This window comes from Citrus sinensis, chromosome 3 (assembly GCF_022201045.2).
Source record: "Citrus sinensis cultivar Valencia sweet orange chromosome 3, DVS_A1.0, whole genome shotgun sequence".
NCBI classification, from domain to species: domain Eukaryota; kingdom Viridiplantae; phylum Streptophyta; class Magnoliopsida; order Sapindales; family Rutaceae; genus Citrus; species Citrus sinensis.
Window position 1 is genome coordinate 24,759,439 of NC_068558.1, and position 16,224 is coordinate 24,775,662.

The 16,224-nt window shown below is 42.9% G+C and overlaps 1 protein-coding gene across 1 annotated transcript; it reads right to left on the reverse strand.

Moving 5' to 3' along the window:
• Positions 1-14,280: 14,280 nt before the first annotated feature.
• On the reverse strand, positions 14,281-15,680 carry LOC102621972 (chlorophyllase-1, chloroplastic). Its single transcript, XM_006478070.3, has 2 exons — positions 15,334-15,680; positions 14,281-15,203 (listed from the first exon to the last, which is right to left on the reverse strand). The coding sequence occupies exons 1-2, from the start codon at positions 15,619-15,621 to the stop codon at positions 14,502-14,504; spliced, it is 990 nt and encodes a 329-aa protein (XP_006478133.2). The 5' UTR covers positions 15,622-15,680; the 3' UTR covers positions 14,281-14,501.
• Between the last annotated feature and the right edge of the window lie 544 nt (positions 15,681-16,224).

A 16,224-nucleotide genomic window follows, 5' to 3' on the forward strand; every position in this document is an offset into this window, starting at 1 on the left:
CAACGACCATGATGCTTCCGCAACCTTCGGACTTGGGCAACGATGTGATGAAGTCTATGGAGGTACTTTCCCATGGTCTTGTTGCTAGTGGTAGCGGTTCCAGCAATCCCGCTGGGAGTTGATGATCCACCTTGTCTTGTTGGCACACAAGACAAGTTCGCACATATGCCTCGATGTCGTCCCTCATGTGCGGCCAAAAATACAAGGCTTGAACTAGGGCGGTGGTACGCTCGATTCCTGGGTGACCAGCCCACTTAGAGTCGTGGCACTCCTTGATTACTTCCTTTCGCAAGTTTCCCCACCTTGGCACGAACAGCCGATCTCCTTTGGTGAGGAGGATGCCTTCCTCTTGCCAAAATCGCCTTGTCTTTCCCTCGAGCACCTTCTCCAGCAAATCCTTTGCAAGCGGATCTTGTTGGAGGCCTTCCTTGATGCGTGAGACAAGGTCGGACTTCGGTTGTCTCATGCTCAGTTTCGCCAATTCTGCCTTGTGGCTTAGAGCGTCCGCAATGACATTGGCTTTTCCTGGTTTGTACTTGAGCCGATAGTCGAATTCTGCTAGAAAATCTTGCCACCGTGCTTGCTTCAGACTCAACTTCTTTTGCGTTTGGAAGTAGCTTGTCGCGACGTTTTTCGTCATAATCGTGAAGTGAGAGCCAAGTAAATAATATCGCCACACTCTTAGACAATGGATGATGGCTGTCATTTCTTTCTCTTGTACCGTGTAGCAGCGTTCCGTATCGTTTAACTTTCGACTCTCGAACGCTATAGGGTGGCCTTCTTGCATGAGGTTTCCTCCTATGGCGAAATCCGAGGCATCCGTTTGGACTTCGAAGGGCTTTGTGTGGTCCGGAAGAGCAAGGACAAGTTCCTCCGAAATTGCTCTTTTCAACTCCTCGAATGCGCGTTGGCACTCTTCGGACCAATGCCACGTTATATTTTTCTTGAGCATATACGTCAAGGGTTCCGCCTTGGCCGAATAGCCCTTGATGAAGCGGTAGTAATTCACCAGCCCAAGGAATGAGCGAAGCTTGGGCACTTTCGAAGGAGCCTCCCAATCGAGGATGGCCTTTACTTTGGCGTTCTCCACCATAATCTTCCCGCCCGCAATCTTATGGCCAAGGAACTCCACTTCTTGTTGTGCAAACGAGCATTTCCCTAACTTGAGTAAGAGCTCGTTGTCTCGGAGTACTTGGAGGACTTGTCGCAAGTGTTGGGCATGATTCTCGAGCGTGGTGCTATACACCACTATGTCATCCAGGTACATGACCACGAAGCGGTCGAGGAATGGTTGGAGCACCTTGTTCATGAGCATGCAAAATGTGGTAGGTGCATTAGTAAGGCTAAAAGGCATCACAAGGAATTCGAAAGACCCGTGCCTTGTTGTGCACACTGTCTTCGGTTCGTCTCCCTTGGCGATACGCACTTGGTAGTACCCGGAGCAAGTCAAGTTTGGTGAAGTACTGCGCTTTGCCAAGCTGGTCGAACAAGTCCGCAATCAATGGAATCAGATACTTGTTCTTGATGGTGATCTTGTTGAGCACTCTATAGTCGACGCACATCCGCAACGATCCATCCTTTTTCTTTTGGAAGAGCACTGGTGCACCGAATGGGGCCTTTGAGGGGCGAATGTAGCCTGTGTCCAGCAAGTCTTTAAGTTGTCTCTGCAACTCCTCTAATTCGGGTGGCGCCATGCGGTAGGGCGCCAAGGCTGGTGGCTTCGCGCCTTGTTCCAGCTCGATTGCATGATCTATCTCTCGCCGAGGTGGGAGCTTCTTCGGAAGTTCTGGAGGCATCACGTCCTTGTATTCATTGAGGACGACTTGAATTCGCGGAGGGACTTGGCTTGGCAACGTTCTGCTATTTCCTTCATCGTTTAGTTCCCGAATGGAGACCAAGAAGCTTGGGTCCTTCTTGAAAGCCCTCTTGAATTGCATGGCGGAGAGTGTCTTCTCCTCGAACTTGCCTCATTCCGTGGGAACCATGCATGCCTTACTCTCGTCGAGGATGCTTAGGGAGTTTGTAGCGGGCAACGGGAAGGCATGGACTTGGTCGAAGAATTCCATGCCGAGGACCATCTTGAAGTCGTCCATGGGCACAATGGAGAAATCAAGCTTTCCGCTCCACGTACCGAGTATGATGTGCACGCCTTGTGCAATTCCCGCAATTGGCTTGGCGGGTGAGTTTACTGCCTTCATTGTACCTCCTTCCTTGGTGGCCTTGAGGCCTAAGCGCTTGGCCTCGTCTACGGACACGAAATTGTGTGTTGCTCCCGTGTCTAGCAGTGCGCGAACGGACTGACCGTTTACCTTTGCGCTTACATACATGAGCCCTTTCTTGACGAGTGCGGGCTGTTGGCGATTGAGTGCGCCAAGGTGTTGGAGAGAACCCATGCTGAGTTGGGGTTCCTCCGTGGACATTGTGGGGTTGCTCTTGAGTTGGGCAGCAAGAGCGTTAACCGACCTTTTCTCCAGACAGTCGCGTACCCAATGAGGACCGTTGCATATGAAGCATGGGCTTCGCGGCTTTGGCGCCTCCTTCTTGCCCTCCGATTTTCCTTGCCCGCTCTTGTTGCTAGGCGGCTTTTTCTGCCCCCAATCTTTGCGGTTGTTGCCCTTGTCCTTGCGACTCTCTCCCCCACCTTTGCCTTGGTTGGCCTTTTTGTCCTTGGATTGGGTAGAGTATTCGGTGAGCGATTCCGCAATGGCGATGGCGTCGTCAAGTATTTGAACACCACGCCTATCAAGCTCGGTCTTGGCCCAATCCTTGAGGCCATGTTGGAAGTAGAAGAGTGAATCCTTGTCGGACATGTCGCTTATCTCTAACATAAGGGTAGTGAACTCGTTGATGTAGTCCCGAATGCTACCCGATTGCTTGAGGCGACGTAAGCGCGCTCGCGCTTCCTTCTCCGCATTGCTTGGGGAGAACTGCTTTCGGAGTTCTTACTTAAAGTCGGCCCAAGTGTTGATGGTGCAAATGCCCTTGCCCATCTCGCCATGCTTGCGACGCCACCATAGTTGTGCAGCGCCTCTAAGATAGGTGGGTGCAGTGCCCACTTTCAATGCCTCGTCTCGGACACCCATGGCATCGAAGTATTGATCAAGCCTAAAGAGGAAATTGTCCACGATTGTGGCATTGCGTGTGCCATCGTAGGTGTCGGGATTCGGCACGTCAATGCAGTGCGCATCACTCGAGTTTGCGGAAGCTGGACTAGCGGAGAGTGTGCGCTTGTGCCATGCCCAATCCGAGCGGACTTCATCCACTTCCATACGGACAACGCGTAGTTCGTTCTGAACAAAACTACAAAGTTTTAGTAACTCATCATGAAAAGAGCGAAACTCACCTCGGAGAGTATTCGCTTGTTCTTGGATGAGAGCTTTGGTTGCCACCGTGAACTCGGCATATTCTCCCTCGAGACCGTCCACTCGTTCCTCCAATCCCTCGAGGCTTTCTTGAGCGGCGGACAATGTGATTTCGAGAGTAGTCACACGAGGCTCCAACGCATCCACGGATGGGGCCTTGGACTTGCCACGAGTCTTGCCTTGGGCGCGTTCTCCCTCACGACCGCGGCTTGGTTCCAGTGGACATCCACACCAACAACACCCTCTTGTGCTATGTTCGAAGGGTTGGCCATTGCTTCGTGAGCTAACTTGCGTGCCTGCAAACCTTAGCTCTGATACCACTTGTCACAGGATGAGTATTTTACGCAGCTAACCCGTGCGGCACTTAGACAACTTTGTTGAATGTTGCTAAGTAAACCTAGAGCTTCTCGAACTAGAGAAGAGAGCAATGGAGCCGAATGAGAAAGCTTGTATTGCACAAAGAGAGATTACAATGTTTGAGTTGCTTACAAAGCTTGTTGTTGTGTTTGTTGGATACAAATGCCTAATGCCATCCCATATTTATAGGGGAGGCTTGCCAAGCTCTAGAGATTCTAGAGAATTCTACCACTTCCTAGCTATTTACATGTGCTGGAATTGTAAGGAGAATTCTAGAGTATTTACAAGCTCAATGTGCTAGAGTTGCCTAGAACTTTCCGGAATTGGGCCAAGTTAGTGAATTGGGCGGTCCGCAATAATGTGATATCATTTCTTTATTATTTTCTCTCAATTACCATTCATTGGAGTAACTATTTTTATTGGGTTTAATTTCTTTGTGAGAGTGTCACTACTTCCAGTGAGATTTTGGGGTTTGACATGTCATTCTTGAAGGTAGCTATGACAAAGTCTACTAGGCTGATTCATGTGGATGGTTGATGTGGGTGTGATGTTCCTATAGTCAATGCAGAGTCTAAGAGTACCATTGTTGAGTGTTAGAAAATGCATATTTATAAAGGAGAAAATCGTCATTTTACATTTCAAGTCTTACTAACAACCCTTACTTTTATGTATTTAAGCTTCTTGTAATTTAATTATGTGTGTTTTATTTTAATTAAGTATTTTATGTATTTTAGGGGCATCATGGTCATTTTACAATAAACGAGAGATCAGACGGCAAAACGGACATCACTTTTGAACTCAGGACGGTCAAAAACCTTAGGAGGAGCATAAAAGGAAAAATGATACTATTCACATGTACGGTACTATTCACGTGTACGGTACTGTCAATGTTACTGTTCACGACACTGTTTACATAGACGAATCGATGATGTGGGATTGACTGATGAGGTGTCACGATCCTGTTGGACTAAAATTCTTATGTACTGTTGATGGTAACGTGGCAGCATATCAGTGGACCAAAAATCTCACGTACGGTACATGCATCACACAGGATTATTTTCAACCAAACCGCGTTACTGTTCAACCCGGGTCAAACCGTGTTACTGTTCATCTGCGTGGTCAAACTGCGTACTGTTGATTGATGACATGGCACAATCTTGAGCCTCCAAACTATTTTTAATCCGATGGCCATGATTTACTCCATGTATCTATAAAAAGGGGGCCTCCCCCCCCCCCCAATTGGATATCTCGGAATCCATTTTTAGAATCCATTTTCTGTAATTCCTTTTCCATCTTGTATTTTCTTCGTATTTTAATAAATTTCCATTTTGCCCCTAGTTCAATTATGAGTAGCTAATTTTCTTTCAAGTTTGGGTTGAAGGTGAAGTCTCAACATGTGTCATGGGCTTTATTTGGTAAATTTATTTTCTCTTCCCCTCTAGTTTTTGTGGATGTTTTGACTTCACGTCAACAAATAATACTAATCTTGTCTAGTACCGCTTTGGTTTCACTGGCCCTCTAGTACAAGGTTATTATTATTTGGCACGATAAGTCCTTAGCACCATATTGATTAGAGTGTGGTTCATGAGGTGTGGATTCCCCCCTCATGATTTAATTGGCATTAATAAGGAATATTTAGCCCATGGTGCATGTTGATACGGATCCAGATACCCAAGTACGTCATTTCAATAGAATTCTCTTCAATTTATTCTCTCCGTTTCAATTCCAATTTTAGAATAATCTAAGTTACTTTCACCATAAATCCAACCACCCTCATACAAAATTAATTCTACATATAATTAAAATCCACCTCCTCGTGGGATCGACACTCGTCTCTATTAATCTATTCTACAATAGATTCGTGCACTTGCGAGTTCAATAAAATTTGCACAATAACCATCCTTTTTCTTAACAAACAAAACCGGAGCTCCCCATGGAGATACACTAGGTTTAATAAACCCTTTATTTACCAATTCTTGCAATTGAATCTTAAGTTCCTCTAGTTCAGCTGGAGCCATCCTATATGGCGTTATAGATATAGGAGCTGTTCCAGGGACTAAATCAATAGAAAACTCAATCTCTCTATTAGGTGGCAACCAAAGAAGTTCATCTGGAAATACATCTGGAAACTCCTTGACTACTGGAATAGCCTCCAATCTCAACTCCCGAGCTTCAGTGTCTATACATGTGCAAGATAAGCCGAGCAACCTTTTCTTAGTAACTGTCTTGCATCAACGACCGATATGACATATGAGGGTAAAACTCTACGCTCACTACAAAATTTCTCCTGGTTTATTGAACACAACTTCGATTTTGAAACAATCCATAGTAACATGGTGAGATGCAAGCCAATCCATGCCCAAAATGGCATCGAAATCTCGAATGTTTAAAATAATTAAATTTGCCACAAATTCATGCTCACCAAATCTAATCATACAATCTCGATACACACTCTCGCCAAGCAGTGACCCTCCAGTAAGTGTACTAACAACTAAACCATAATTCAGCTATTCAGGCTCTCTCTCTATATGCATAACAAAAGTACGAGAATAAAAAGAATGCGTGGATCCAGGATCAATAAGAATATAAGCATCATGGCCAAAGATAGATAATGTACCCATAATAACTTCTGGTGTAACACGAGCCTCTTGTTGTGTCAAGTCAAAGACTCGAGCCTGAGTACGAGGTCGACCAAGTTGACCTCTTTGACTTGGAACAGTGGCATGACTACCAGATATGGAACCCCGTGTCTGCATACCCCTTTGACCCTGAGCTGGTCCAAAGTGAGATTCATACTGTAGGGCTGTCCCTCGAGCAGAACTGTCACCCTAAGATAAAGTGGGGCAGAATCTCTTAATATGTCTAGGTTGCCCACATAAATAACACACCTTGTCTCCAATACGGCATTGGCCTTGATGGTTCCTACCACACGAAGGGCAAGAGGTCTGCTGTATACTACTACGGTGTCCTCCGCTATTTCTGTCATATTGTCCCTGAGTTCTAACATTACTCCCCACTGATGGTTGTACTGAACTGTGACTAACAGCCTGTCTTTGATCTCTCGTGAAGCCCGTACTCTGACTCTTTTGGACGCCAGCAAAGTAATTTGTATGGGAGCCTCTCTTCAATGGCCTACTACTCGAACCACCCTCTGTCCAACTCTGACTACTTTTTTGTTTCAGTGCTTGAACTCTGCGTCCCTCTGAAATACTATGATGTACTCTTCGGGCTGCCTCAACTACCTCTCCAAACTCAGTATATCGCGATGCGGTCATGGTGATGTGAATCTCAAATCGGAGAACCTCCTCAAACCGTCTGCATCTCTCTCTCTCATCACCAACTACAGATGTAGTAAATCTAGAGAGGTCCAAAAGTTTCTTTTCATACTCCTCAACTGTCATAGATCCTTGAACCAACCAAAGGAATTCACTCCGCTTAATATCCTAATACACAGCTGGAAAATAATGATCGTAGAATTCCTTACGGAAAATAGCCCATGTAAGCGCAACATGTCCTTAGTATTTACGTTCCACTATTTTCCACTAATGATAAGCCCTATCCCCGAGTAAAAAAGTGGCAATTGAAAGTCTATCATCATCTGAGCATCTCATTACACAAAAATATGTTCTAATTTAACAAGCCACGACTCTGCCTCAGGTGGATCTCCAGAACCATTAAAACTCTTTGCCCTTAAACTTCGTACACGCTCGATAGTATTTACATGACTGACGTGCGGATGAGTCTGATTCTGTACCACTATAGCCACAATCTGAGCTAGTCTATCAATTGACTGCTCAATGTTCGTAGCATTTCCCGGTCCCTGTTGTACAACCTCGTGTGTTGAAGACTCAACTATTCCCTCGTTTACGGGATCACTTTCCCCTGCAGGTACATCTTCTGCAGTCAACCCAGCTACTAGACTAGTACAGCCACGGCCACGTCCGCGCCCCAACTGAAACGACCCGCCCCGAATCCCCAGGACGAATCTATCTAATCTCGCCTAATCGAATTAATAATAGTTTTGATATCTAAGAATTCTATCAAAAATTCGACAGAGTCTCCTATATAATTATGACATCCCCAAACCTACAATTTATTCAATTAACACTCCCAAAAATAATACAATATCTAATCAACCTCCACAACCAACTTCCTCAATTTAAATATCAGTATCCTTCAAACATATAATGTCAAGAATACAATAATTTATCCTTAATCACAAATAAGTAATAAATTATACAATTCAAAATATCCCAACAAAACATCTATGATTCCTAACACCATCACGTGGCTATAATTTCAATCTAACCATCGTTGCTGGGTTAACTGTTGTACAAATCTCCTGTGGGGGGGGGGGGGGGGGGAAATATAATAAAAATGGGGTGACTATAAAACTCAGTGAGTGGATAGTAGTTTTTGAAAAAATAAATTTATTTAAAATGATTTAATCTTTTCCAAATTAATTTCATTAAAATATCATAAAAACTTACATAAACTTATTTAATTCAAATCATACACTGAAATAACAATATTACATAAATCTGCATAAAATCAATGAAATCTTAATACTTATAATATCAAATACTGAATACCAAAAATTATCACCAAACAAATACCTAGGGGAATAATCTCATCATATCCGGACCTCAATGGACGGGTAATCATGGAACCGTCATGTCCCGGAGCTACAACGGATAGACAGGAAAATGTCATCTCATATCTCATGTATCTCAACATCTGTATCTATGTAATCATCATACTGCATGCATAAGCCCCCAAAAGGCAAAAGCGCCCAAACACATGGCCCAAAGCCTCTACGTGTGTTCAGACGGGCCTCAAAGGCCTCTCATCTCATATCATATGTATCATTGTATTCATCTCATATTATCTGTATCTTTGTATCTGAAGGGGAAGGGTATTGTCCAATGATTTTCCAAACAACCTTTTATACACATGTACATAAACATATAATCACATCTAAAATCTCATTTCCTTTTTATTCAACATATCTCAAATCCACTCAATTCTAATATCATGCATTTACTCAAAAAATGATAATAAAATCATTAATCAAACTCATTTTCAATAATAATAAATATTAGCACATAGAATAAAAATCAATTTTCTAGAAAATCATTAAATCGAAGCATTAAATACTTATTATCAAAACATGTTGTACTATATGGTAAAATTAGAATATACTATGAAAATAGATTTTATATATTCCACTCACAATGACGATGTCGAGACTCGGTAGCACCAACGTCCGTGGGTTGATTTTGGCTCACAGGTCCTCCTAATTAAATAAACGACATAATTATTATCTGTATCATGAAATACGACTGATAGTACGAAATAAAGCTCAAAACCAAACTCCCGAATACATAAAATTTCAAAATTACCATTATGTCCAAAAATTACCAAAATGCCATTGACACCGAAATTTACCGAATTACCATCGGAATCATAATTTATCGAATCATCCTCAATATCTTAAATTGCCAAATTGTCCTCATTTCGGATAACAAAATTAATCACAAGTTTTGAATTTACGAAATTACCCTCGAATTGCGGAATTACCAAAATGCCCGCAATAACTTAAATTACTGAATTACCCTCAAAATCTCAAATTACCTCTCTATCTTAATCAAAAATTACCAAATTATCCACCATTTTCATAAATTACAAATTTACCCTAAATTTCTATGAAATTACCGCATTGCCTCTACCGGTCAACGGTGACTGGACTTCAGTCAAAGACGACAGGAAGCTCTGGTCTAATAGTTCAGACCTCGGTGAGTCCAACGGTGCTGGCGGTGACCTCCCATGCGCGGCGACGGCGGTAGATCGAAGCTCCAAAATCCATGAGTTTCCCAGTGGTCGTTTGCAGCCAAGACGCCGTCCCCGATGGTCGGTCAGAAAGTGATGAGTGTGAGTTGAGGAGCAAGATCCAGGTGGTGGCGTGGCTAAAAATCTGGCAGGATCGACGGCGACAAAAAAGGATTGAGCCGTGGCTTTTCGAGCTTCAAACGGCGGCGTTCCGGTCAGCTTTCAATGACGATGACAGAGGGGATGTGACCGGCATCTCACAAGCTTCAGATTGGTACCAAGCTCGGCCGATGAGGTGGCCGGAATCGACGGCTGGAACTGGGTCAAAGACACGGGTCGGATCTGAGTCAACTTCTCTCTCTCTCCTCTCTCGCGTGCCCCTCTCTCTTTCCTTTTTTGGAAACCAGCTCCCCCCCTTTTCATTTATAGAAATAATTGTAGGTTCTCAGAAAGTCTTAATTCATGAGGGGATGTTGAGACAATAGATGAGCAAGAGGAGGAAAGAAGATGGTCACAAAAGAAGAAAAGCACAATCGGGAATAATGCAGTGCTGTTAAGGATGTTAGAGCAACCTGTGTTGTAGCAAGCTGGGAGCAATGTGGGAGAAAACTTAGGCGCGGGTCAGCGCATGTTTCCTAATTTAACGCATGCACGCTCATGAATTTGTTTTTACCCTAATTTGCAATATAAAAGGGAGGCGTGCACCACATAGAAAGGCGGCAAGGGAATTATCATTAGAATAATTACAAGGAACAAAGAAGAAGATCGGAATTGAAGGCAACATTGGAGAATCGATCAGAATTATTTGGAATTGTCTTTCACCGTGCTCACTTATATTTATCTTCTTCCTTTAATTATTTTGATGTATTCTGAGATTAATATATTTATATTTATTTTTCTGTTTCAGAATATGAACTAAATTTACTTGTAGTTGAGTGACAAATAACCCAATGGGTTCTTGACTGTTCTTATATATTGTTATAGTATTGTTGTAGCATTTTACTCTAGTAGTTCTTTTATGAATATAACTGTTATTTTGGTTGACCACCCATTTAATAGTTTCAGTTAAGATAGAGCAGCAAAAGGGCATGTCTTAGCGGATATTAATAGAGTACTACTTGATCTTAAGTTGAGTTTCCTGGATTAAGTTATCTTGAATCCCATAAGGGCAATACTTGACGTTAGGATTTGTGACACACTAGCATAGTGTTTACCTTGTAGGGTAGAGAGATTAAAGGTTATAATGCCGTACCATAAGTATATTAGCAACTGGTCATTGTTAATAGATTTAAAGGTATGAGACTTCCAACATGCGATAGCCGCGGATGCAGATTTATTTTGCCCAGTGCTGCAGCACTTATTGTAACAATTGGTGCTAAATTGATAGACAACAGTCACCCCATTAGGAGAGTTTAATCATTCAACTACTATAATCTCAATTGAATCTTAGACACATTTAACTTAGTTTATTTCGTTACGGTGTTATTTTATTTAATTCTTTCACAACCTTTATTTAATTATTTCACAACCCTCGATTACTTTGGAAATTACTTTACAATTGTTTGTTTCGGTCCTAAGTTGAATTGCACTATTGTGATTGCTTTAACATTTTGATAACATCAATCCCTGTGGAGAGGATCTTGAATACTTATCACTTTATTACTTGTTGTGTATACTTGCACATTGGCATTGGTAGTAATTGCCTATACAAATCAACCAACAGCCACCGTATGGCGTTCGAGAGCTGGAAACTCAACGACACAGAACGCCGCTACACTGTGCAAGAGAAGGAGATGATAGCCATTGTCTATTGCCTACGTTTGTGGCGACACTACTTGCTTGGCTCACACTTCGTGATCTTGACGTATAACGTAGCAACGAGCTACTTCCAAACACAAAAAAAAGTTGAGCCCCAAGCAAGCTAGGTGGCAAGACTTTCTTGCGGAATTCAATTATAGGCTCAAGTACAAGCCTGGGAAAGCCAACGTTGTTGCGGATGCTCTAAGTCGCAAAGTAGAGTTGGTTGCACTTAGCATGAGCCAGCCAAAGTCCGATCTCGTCATACGCATCAAGGAAGGCCTCCAATAAGATCCGTTAGCAAAAGACTTGTTGGAAAAGGTGCTTGAAGGAAAGACTAGACGATTTTGGCAGGAGGAAGGCATCCTCCTCACTAAGGGAGACCGACTATTTGTGCCGAGGTGGGGAAATTTGCGGCAAGAGGTGATCAAAGAGTGCCATGACTCGAAGTGGGCTGGCCACCCCGGAGTGGAGCGCATGACCACACTCGTCCAAGCCTCCTACTTTTGGCCACAGATGAGAGATGACGTCGAGGCCTACGTACGGACATGTCTCGTGTGCTAACGAGACAAGGTAGCGTGCCAACTTCCGGCGAGACTATTGGAGCCTTTACCAATAGCATCAAGACCATGGGAAAGTGTCACTATGGACTTTATCTTGGCCTTACCCAAGTCCGAGGGGTGCGGAAGAATCATGGTGGTAGTCGACCGCTATAGCAAATATGCGACTTTCATCGCCACACCAACCGATTGCAAAGCGGATGAGGCTGCCGACCTATTCATCAAGCACATCATCAAGCTTTGGAGAGTTCCGAAGAGCATCGTGAGTGACCGGGATCCATGCTTCACCGGACGCTTTTGGACGGAGTTCTTCAAGATGTTGGGAACCGACCTCAAGTTCTCAACAAGCTTTCATCCGCAAACGGATGGACAAACTGAGCGCTTCACCAGACGCTTTTGGACGGAGCTCTTCAAGATGTTGGGAACCAACCTCAAGTTCTCAACAAGCTTCCATCCGCAAACGGATGGACAAACTGAGCGCATCAACAGCCTACTTGAGATGTATCTTAGGCATTATATGAGCGCTCACCAGCGAGATTAGGCCAAGTTACTGGATGTTGCCCAATTCTCATATAACCTACAACGGAGAGAGGCTATGGGCAAGAGTCTGTTCGAGATCATCGTGGGATTTCAACTGATGACGCCCAACGCCATAGCCTCGACCTATGGAGGAAAAAGCCCAACAGCCCACAAACTCGCTCGCGAATAGCATGAAGAAACGGATATCACGTGAGCATATCTTGACAAGGCCGCACGGAGAATGCAAAAGTGGGCTGACTCGAGGAGACACCACGTTGAGTACAAGGAAGGCGACCAAGTGATGGTGAAGCTCCTACCCCAACAGTTCAAGACGTTGCGGAAAGTCCACAAAGGGTTAGTGAGGCGATACGAAGGGCCTTTCGAAGTGGTTCGACATGTGGGCAAAGTCTCCTACCAACTCCAACTTCCACCAAGACTCAAAATCCACCCGATCTTCCATGTGAGCTTGCTCAAGCCATACCACGGAGATGCGGGAGATCCAAGCCGAGCGAATCAAGACATTCCCTGACTGCCATTGTCACCGCATTTGACAAGGACGTGGAGTACATCCTTGCTGATCGAGTAATCCGAAGACGGGGCATACCGGCTTACAACGAGTACTTGGTGAAATGGAAGAGCCTCCCCGAGAGCGAAGCAACATGGGAGCGTAGAGACGACCTATGGCAATTCGCGGAACATGTGCAACTCTACAAGCACAACAACGCGACGAGGATGCCGCGGACATAGGTGGGGGAGAATTGTTACGGGCCGCTCAAAACTCTACGATCGAAGGTTAATTTTCGCATGCGGGCTCGTTTAGCACTCAAGGCGAACACACTTAGAAGTGGGGTTGGCTTAGAAATGGGCCGCCAAGACAACTAAGTAGTCGTGGTGCGCTTAGCAACACAAGCCCGGCCCAAGATCTAGAACTCTCTACATATTGCACATACACTAGAACATTCTAGGACTCGCCACTTGGGTCCCTAAATATTTTGCCACTTGTAGTAGAGCTCTCTAGAATTAAGCACTCCACCCCCTATAAATAGGAGTGAGCACCCATCATTTGCATCACCACCAACACACCACACAACACACCTAGCACACAAGCTCCCTTGTACAAGCACCCTTGTAATTATTCAAAGTGTGTATAATACAATCATACTTGGCCAGCCTACTCTTGCTTCCCATAACATTTTCTACAAGTGCGTGTGCTTGGCTTGTTTGGGGAGTAATTAAGGCTTACTTGGCGACTCACGCGCTAAGGTCGCTCAAGTGCCGCACGGGATTTTGCTGCGCAAAATTATCATCCCGTGACAATATGCTACACAGCAATCGACATTATATTATGACGACATGTATGTATGTCAAGTATCAGGCCTCATTTGTTTTAATTATAGAAGAAATCCTCAATTTATGGTGAATGATATGTTCCTTTTATGTAATCTATACTCTTGTATAAATGGCATTTGAGCCTATCAGATTCAAAAGTGGATTTTATCACTTTTATCCTACTCTTTAAATATTGTCAACCATGTGCCATAAAACCTTCAAGAACTTGGAAAAAATTAGGTGGTTCCTGAATCTTCACAAAGGTACATGAAATTTGTAATAATAAATATCTCAACGGGATTTGCACGAAATTTTCAAGAATAGATATCTAAAGGGGACTTGCAGTGAAAATAAAAGTTCAAAACATCAATTTTCTCCCATTAAATTTATTTGGTAAATTCTCTTAAATTGTGCTGAACATGGGATGCCTAACCGATGATATATTATTTTTCAGGCTAACAACTGATCAGACTATCTTTAAAGTTCTTTATTTAATTAGCGAATTTACTAGAAATGGAAGCTTGAGAGACGTGAATACTAGTTTATTTTGAATGTAGAAGAAACTGCTGACAAAGAAACCAAATACAGTAATAAACAACATGATCATTACTTAAAAGGTCATCCTAAGCAAGGCTCATTATGTCCCGTTATTATATATTATTTAGTTTTTCTAAGCTTTCCCTCATTTCTGAGAAGTTTACCTCCCAAAATGGAAAGTGCATATGAGTCAAATGGGTAGGTGCAGTGGTTAAGCTTTTGCACGAGCTGCGGGAATGAACTCAACCTCATCAAGCTCTATCGGAGCAAGAGAAGGGTCTTTCAACATTGTCCTGAAATCCTCACAATCACCATCAAAATAGGCCTTCAAAAAAGCCGCAGCAATGCCAGCAACACATCTCCTCATGGGATCCCTTGGTTTCTTTCCATTCGTGCACAAAAATTTTGAAATTGCCCAATTCTTTGGTCCCTGGGGATTATCATCTAAAATGTCCATGTGACCATAATCCTTAGCATCAAAATGAGCATGATCTGAATATGTACACCTCTTGAAAAATTGCTCATGGTTTTTGTTTTCCGGTGCACAAGGCTGCATGCACTTTGTCACACCACCGAGTCCGGTGCCAATTACAGTAACAGGAATTGAGAACTCGAATGAGTCATGACTGAGAATCGGGGGTTCAAGTTCACTATGAACGCTGGCTAACCCCGCAACTGGGTCTATGCCTACTAATGCTGAAATTTTAATGCTAACTGGAGGATTTGTTGCATAGCCAAGTGCCAGACCGAACGCTATTAGTCCTCCGCGACTGTGTCCCATAAGAGCAACGTAGTTTAGGTTAGCTTCAACATTTTCCGGGAGTTCTGATTGAAGGCCTGTTGATAACCAGTTGAGGACGTTTGCTGCATCGTTAACTTCTCCGTTTCCTTTCGGCGGCAGAAAATCGTATAACTATATAAGCATTCATTATGTTAGCTATCATATGCATTAATTTGTAAAAAATAATTAATATATAAAATGGTAAATAGATTAAACGGACGCCAACAGAAATAAGGTGAGACCAAGTCAAGTGAGCATGTACCTGAGGGGCAACAACGATGTATCCATGGGAAGCCAAGTGGTCTAAGAGATTGGAATAGCTTGTGTTGCTGAGAGCAGTGCCGTGGAAAAACAAAATAACTTCATATGTTCCTTTTTCTTCTGGATAAACAATATTCAACGGCTTTGGAGGAAAACTATTAAACCATGGTTTATTCACTGTCTTGAGTTTCGGGGAATAAGGTCCACTTGAAAAAACTGATAGTAAGGCCGTTGCCAAACCAGGCTTAGCTTCAACGGAGACGGGCTTGCTATCGGCTACTGCTGTCATTGTAGTCTAAATTGTTTGTGTGTTGAGTTTGTGCACGAATCTGATCTGAGAGAGCAAGAGCTTATTTATATTAAAGTTGATATGGTAAATTTTACTTAGGGCTGAAACTCCGGTCTAATTCATATTCATAAATAACTTTAAGACTTAAGAATTTTTCAAATCTTACATATTTAATTAGCATAAAATTTATTGTAAGGATATTATTAAGTAACATTATGATGTAACTTATATCAACTTAAAAATTATAATTAATGATCTAAAAAATAATTTAATTGGTTCTATTTTTTAATTATTAGTTACAATTTAATAGTTGATGCAAGGTGAACCATAATAATTGTAAACTGTTACCGAATTGTTCCGTTAACACGCCATCCAAGTACAAACCGACGCTTTTGCATAGTTTTTGTCGTGCGAATAATATTGAAGTGATCCATCAATTGTGCATTGATAATTTTTGGACGATAGCAAAAGGAAAATGCACTTGCAGACAAACTTACTTTCCATGATACAAACAAATCATCATGGAAAACTTCTGCTTTTGGACCACAGGTGGCGAGAAAAACATGGGCTTAGAGCTTTTTGGACGACAAACGTAATGTTCAT

Bases quoted from the DNA above. Each gene is read 5' to 3' on its own strand.
- LOC102621972 (XM_006478070.3), bottom strand. From the start codon at position 15,621: ATGACAGCAGTAGCCGATAGCAAGCCCGTCTCCGTTGAAGCTAAGCCT. The intron at 15,204-15,333 runs GTACATGCTCAC...ATGCTTATATAG, and splicing joins ACATCGTTGTTGCCCCTCAG to TTATACGATTTTCTGCCGCC.